The sequence below is a fragment of the Arachis ipaensis genome, chromosome B01 (assembly GCF_000816755.2).
Source record: "Arachis ipaensis cultivar K30076 chromosome B01, Araip1.1, whole genome shotgun sequence".
NCBI classification, from domain to species: domain Eukaryota; kingdom Viridiplantae; phylum Streptophyta; class Magnoliopsida; order Fabales; family Fabaceae; genus Arachis; species Arachis ipaensis.
The window spans coordinates 3,100,098-3,107,303 of NC_029785.2; the positions used below are offsets into that span (position 1 = coordinate 3,100,098).

The window sequence follows — 7,206 nt, forward strand, 5'->3', positions numbered from 1 at the left end:
ACCAAACTTAAGATAACATTATTTTGCAATGGACTTTGGAGATCATTGGTTACAATTTCGAGAAGTTAAGTAATTGATGAATAGACACACCCAAAATAAAATAAAATAAAATACGATAAAAGTAGCTTATTTATTTCCTCATTACTGGATGAGAATATATTCGGAATATATAGTATTATTTCTTCCTAATAAATAAAGGTAACAAAGTGATAAATACGTGGCTTTCTCTTTACCGCTGTTTGCAGTATAATATTTATTTAACAATTATATTAGGGATAATACCTAGGGGTGCACATGGGCCGGGTGAAGTCGGGTTTGATATGATCCAAACCCGACCCAAAATATACATCGAGTCTATTTATTAGACCCAAACCCGACCCTAGACCCGATGAAACCAATACACTTTCGGGCCACAATTATACCGGATGAAAACCGGGCTGTTAACATTACATTACGTTGATACTTTCTTGTAAGCTAGCATGTAAAAATATCCAAATTTTCAAGACTCCAACCATTATTTAATATGGTAAAATTCACTTAGAAAAATATAACAAAAACCAACCCTTCTTTAAAATTAAAGCATAACCACAATCAATACTAAAGCAAAACCACAATCAATACTAATATTGTCTAATAATACCAAATATTTAAATCAATACAAATAACACAATATTATGCATTAGTCTAAAGTCTTATGCATTCTAAACATAAAATATTAACTTATAGTCTTATAATGACTAATAACACAAAATATTAAGGTTTACAATACTTAAATTTCACATAAGAATAGTTATGATCCATCACTAATAACACAAAATATTAATTGTGTATGATGACCGGGCCACCGGGCCGACTTCGGGTGACCCGAGTTATGGTCCGGACCTGGCCCGAAATATTGACCGGGTCTATTTTTGAGACCCTTACCCGTCCCTAAACCCGATGAAATCACACCAAGTTAGCCCCTAAAATGTTCGGAATTGGGTCGGGTCTTCGGGCCGAGCCGGGTCTGTGCACCCCTAATAATACCATTTGAATTTGTGGGTATCTATTTTGTCTTTATCTGCTCAAAATGGGTAATTACTCGTCTCGTACTAAGGTAGAACGGGTCGAATTTAGATAATATCCGAATATTTATTAAGTAAAATTAAATCTAACCCCCCTATCTCTTTATCTTCATAAATTGTAGAAATTTTTATAACCCTAATATAGAACGAAGAATATGACTTCATTTCAGGGAATGAAGTTTGAAAATTTCGAAAAACTAATTAATCAAGTTTGATCAACAAGCCAGAATTTGAAAAAAAAAATAATATCTAGCAATAGTATAAAATTTAACCACAATAAAAGGAGGTTGTTGCTTTAATTTAATACTAACGAGAACAGAAAGCAAGGAATTGGCAGAACAGAGGCAACGATGACAGAGGCGATGACCGACGATTAACCACAATGAAGGAGGCTGTTGAGGAACACCAAGGAAGAGAAGAGAAACGACGAGAAAAAAAAGAGGATGAGCGCTAGCGACGAGCAGTCTGGGTCCGACCTGGTGACGCAAAGATGGATGACGATGGTAGCCACTTCTGAGAAGTGAGAGGAGGGAGTGAAGTGAAACTGAGTGCGCCTAAACAAAAGGAAAATTTTTGGGTCTTTAGGTTTTAGGGATTGACAAACTTGTAGGTAATATTGGAGAAATGGTAGAGAAGGAGAGACCAACAGAGAACTAGGAGAGCTTGAGATTGAAGATGAGAGTCTTTTGTTTGGTTGTGGAGAAATCTTAAGTGTTCGTAATAGTTCATTTGCCATTGACATCATTCTTCTTCTTCTTCACAATTCACCGTCGAATGAAGCTAGAAAGTGAAATTGTAGACTCGTAGTCGTAAGCAAAATAACTTAGGGATATGGGGCTCTTCATTCTCTAAAGTTAAGCCATATTTTTTGTTCTTCGTTAGGGTTTCATAAATTTCTACAATTTTTGGAGATAAAGGGATAGAAGATTTAGGTTTAATTTCACTTAATAATTTAATTTTAAAAAGATTTTATCTTACGTGGCAACGTCACTCATAGTAATAGTGCCATCATGGACCTAAAATGTCACGTATGCAATTTTATTAATGGAGGCACACGATTATTGCCGGACGGGTGAATGTGTCCATCGGAGCAAACAAATTGTATGTACGTATGACTCATTAAATAATTTGAGTATAATTGTGACCATCGTGTGAATTTTTAGATGTATTTTTGTACATTCTTTCTTATAAATCATTATAAACGATAGAGAGAGTTCTATCTTTCTAAAATCGACTCTATTTAAACAAGTAAGTTCTAAACTAGTTTTTTGAATTATTCGCGTACACTAAAATAGTTTTTGAAATCTTAATTGCAACAGTTATATTTTTTAATTAAAAAAAGTTCATCATATTAGTCCCTTATTTTTTTTCTATTAAGTGACTTATCGTGCTGTTAAAGATTAATATAGTATATTTTTATCAATATCAAAAACAAAATTAGTGTAATTATAAAATCTGAAAAATTATTTTTATTCAGACGAATTTCGGAAACCACTTTGGCACTTAGCTAACCAAAATTATTAGTGAAATGTAATGTTAACCTGAACTCTCTGGCAAGAATATATTAACTTTTATAAACAGTCATTTCACTTGTATCCTCTGATCTCGCTTTTATATTGGGGACTTAGCTTGAGACTTTCTGCACAATATTAATATATAATAAAAACGAGAAGTTAAAAGAAAAAAAAAAAGTCAACAGCTCCATTTTTGTTTCTTTTTTAAAAGATCTAGATTGGCAATCAATAATACTTAAGCTAAATGGTGTACATTATTGGCATCTCTTATTCAATGACTAAAAGTTGATAGATCCTGTAATAAGAATATTTAACATGCTTTGAAATTTTGTCTTTGGAATCAGTAAGTTGAACATATATTTGTGAACGCACTATCTAAAATTAAATATATATATATATATATATATAAATATATATAAAATAATTAATAATATTGTATCATATTTAATTTTTTATTTTTAATTTTTAATTTATATTATGTATGTGATGATAGTTATATAAATTTTAAAATTTAATTTTATTTATTAAATTTTAATAATTATAGGAGCTAATAGGAATGAGGCAGGTAGAAGTAGAACAAGTACCTACAAAAATAAATTAAGATTTAATTTTTTACAACTCATAAATAAGAGTATAATAAATTTTATGCAAATTATTGTATAGCAGAACAAAATTAGGTAGAACAAAAATAGCCTCTATCCATTCTATTGCCACTCCTAATTTATACAGAGACATTCTCCTAAATTAGAAGAGATCTTTTGCAGTATTTATCTTTTACTGTTTTTTTATGCATACTTTTTTCATCGTTTAATTATTTGATATCTTTAGTCATTTTTATTTAAATTAAACTCCTACTAGTTGTGCTATTTATAGAGTAAAAATATATGTGTCATTTCTCATCAACTTAAATTTAAAAAAAAAAAAATTTATCATAATATAATATTAAAATTTTTATAACCTAAAAATATAAATTTTGATTCTTGTTGAGTTTCAAAAAAAAAATTCAGCATGAAATTAATATAAAAATATATATGCAAAAAAAAAAAGTTCACGTAAACTCAAAAAATAGATTGCAAAAGTGGAAAATAATAATGCTCTATAAAACTGAAAAATCAAATAATAAAATGTAACTCTTATTCCAAAAAAAGAAAAATGTTATTTGTACACTAAAATCAACCATTAATTAAAATCAGCCACCAATATATTTGTGTATAGATACATAGGTGGTTTAATTTATTTTCAATAAATATATATTTATATTTCAACATGTAATTTATACTAATGGGTGACTTTAATGACTAATTTTAATGTACACATAGCATAACTCTTCTAAAAATTAAGCAATTGAAAAAAAAAAAACTATAATGTATGTTAGAAAAAAGGAAGACTTTTCTTATTATTTGACTTCACCGTGTAACGAACGTGATGAGGCAAAGTTATGGAGTAGCACAATCCAGTTGTATTTGATGAACTAAAATATTGTATGTATAGATAGAGCCAACCAATTAAATTAAACTATGGTTCTTAATTAATTTTAAATGTGCAAAAGTTTTCTATTGGCATACCTTATTGCTTCTATATAAATAAACCATATACGATATCACTACCCAATGCAATGCACAATAACAAAACCAAGCTTCAAGCACCAACAACAATGGCTTCCTTTTCTTATTTGCAATGTTTGCTTGTGATTGTTACGGTGACAATGATGATTCCGACTACAACAAATGCAGCAGCACTCACTCCTAATTTCTATAAGAAAGTTTGTCCAAAAGCATTGCCAGTGATAAGGAGAGTGGTTCAAAAGGCAATAAATCGTGAAAGGCGCATGGGAGCTTCTTTGCTGCGTTTGCATTTCCATGATTGCTTTGTTAATGTAAGTTGTTGCCTTTGCATTTCCATCATATATATATATATATATTAGGTGGATACTACAATGAAGATTTTATAATTGTCTTCATGTGAATATATTTTTTTTTTACTTTTGGATGATGGATTATATGGTTAGATTTTGATATTTATAAAAGTGTTGTTTTTGTTTAAAGTGTGGCTAAATAAATAAACCACACTTTTGAACAAAGCATCTTCATGAGAAAATATTTTTACCATCTTCATTTGAGTAGTTGCCTATTTTTTTATTGTATGCGGTGAATGCATGATATATATATAAAAAAAAACTTTTATCATAATTTCTTTCATTTCTTTATCAATTATTTTTAATGCCAAAATTAGAAAGTGACAAAAGAAGCGTATGCATAAAGAAATAGACCATATAATAATAATTTTTCTGATCTATTTTGGAAGGTAAAAATTTAGGTACAATCAACTTTACGTGAAGTTAATAATTAAAAATCGTTAGATAATTTGACTGATTTAACTAAATTTTCATCTAACAATTTTTCACTATCAACTTCACGTAAAATCAACTACACCTGAGTTTCTACCATTTTGCAAACTACTATACTAATGAATCAGTAATTAATTATATATATTATTCATATTCTAGGGAAACCGAACAAATTAAAGTCATGAAGATAACATATAAACACGTGACTTGTATATATTATTTATCGTAGGGAAATATATCATATAGTTAATATTTATATATACAGGGATGTGATGGATCGATTCTGCTAGATGACACGAAGAACTTCACCGGAGAGAAGACAGCAAAACCAAACCTTAACTCAATCAGAGGTTTGGAAGTGGTTGATGAGATTAAGGCTGCTGTTGATAAAGCTTGCAAACGACCTGTCGTTTCATGTGCCGATATCTTAGCTGTTGCTGCTCGTGACTCTGTTGCCATTGTATGTCCACAATCTTTTACATGATAATAAACTACTTAATTATTTCTTTCTTAAAAAATGTTTTAAAGCATATAAGAATTTTATTACAAAACTCTTAAATTAGTTAAAAAAAAAAAAACTAAATGAAACTATTTATTATATATAGAGATATAGGAATAATTTAATTCAAAATTTTCTATGAAGACCTCTAGAGAGTATACTCAGACCTTTTATATGTATTACAAAAATATTTGATGTGCTATTAAAAATTAGTAACTAATTACTTATTTTTAATAAAATAATCGATTTTTAAAATAGTTAAACATTTCACAAAGTAATTAAACTTTTTGGTAGTAACATAATTAAACTTTTTTTTATAGTGGGTTAATTATCAAAATAGTCGTTGGAAGAGTGTACTACTCGAAAGATTAAATATCTTAATTATCTCTAAAATATATAATTATGAATTAAAATGGTCTTTTCATCAATTAGAAGATGACATGTGATATAATTATGTTATGATATGTCATTATCTAACAGATCAATTTAGTTCACTAATGTATTTTTCAAAATCCATTTAATTTAAGATATTTGATTTTTCAAGAATCAAATTGATGAACACATCATCTTGAGACTCTTTAAATTATTAATTCATATCATGATAGTATATATTATAGGAAGATTTTTAAGTGTATCGTCATACCGGTGTATCAATGATTTTTAACCGTTGATCTTAATTATATATATAATATATATTTTTTATAATTAAGATCAACGGTTAAAAATCACTAAAACACTGGTACGACGACAAACTTAAAAATTTTCCTATATTATAATCATGGTACATATCATTTTGAAAAGTGAAGAGATGAGAGTAACCTGTTGCATGTTGTGTTTGTTAATAACAGTTGGGTGGTCCACAATTTTGGTACAAAGTACTATTAGGAAGAAGAGACGCAAGAACCGCAAGCATAACCGCCGCAAATAACAACCTACCAGCACCATTCTTAAACTTCACACAATTGGTTACAAGCTTCAACAACGTTGGACTAAACACCAAGGACCTAGTTGTACTTTCAGGTGGCCACACAATTGGGTTTGCAAGGTGCACAACGTACAGGAATAGAATCTACAACGACACAAACATTGAAACTAATTTTGCAACATCTCTAAGGAGGAATTGTCCTAGGACTAGTGGTGTTGGGGACAACAATTTGACACCGTTGGATCCAACTCCATCAAGTGTTGATAATTTGTACTACAAAGCGTTGTTGGGCAAAAAGGGAATTTTACATTCGGATCAGGAGTTATATAAGGGGAATGGTAGTGAGAGTGATAAGTTGGTGGAGCTTTATAGCAAGAACCCTTTTGCGTTTGCTAGAGACTTCAAAAATTCAATGATCAAAATGGGTAATATGAAGTCTCTTACTGGAAACAATGGTGAGATTAGGCTCGATTGCAGAAGGGTTAATTAAATTAATTAATTAATTATTGGATGATCTTACTATTTTGGACAAGAATAATAATAATAGTAATATGAAGGTACCTACACAATGAATGATTAATTATGTAATACTAAGGTTATTATCAAGTCAATATTCAAGATTATTGATGGATGGATGAATTTGTGTTATTTGATATATTTCTATTGTTGAAGTTATTGATGACTTAAAATGATATTTCAACCTTAAATGGGTGTCCACTGTCCACTATCTTATTTTAATTTTTTTATACGGTTTTTTTTTCATGATATGGTTATAACTATGTCTTTTTTGTTTTTGTCAGATAACGTTTATTAACTCAATGTACGCTTGGAACTAACATGACCCAAATTGGCTCAGC

General features: G+C 29.4%; 1 protein-coding gene across 1 annotated transcript; it reads left to right on the forward strand.

The window, feature by feature from the left end:
* Positions 4,169–7,006, forward strand: LOC107643462 (peroxidase P7). Its single transcript, XM_016347152.2, has 3 exons — positions 4,169–4,454; positions 5,191–5,385; positions 6,273–7,006. Exons 1-3 carry the CDS (start codon positions 4,194–4,196, stop codon positions 6,837–6,839), a joined length of 1,023 nt encoding a protein of 340 aa, XP_016202638.1. The 5' UTR covers positions 4,169–4,193; the 3' UTR covers positions 6,840–7,006.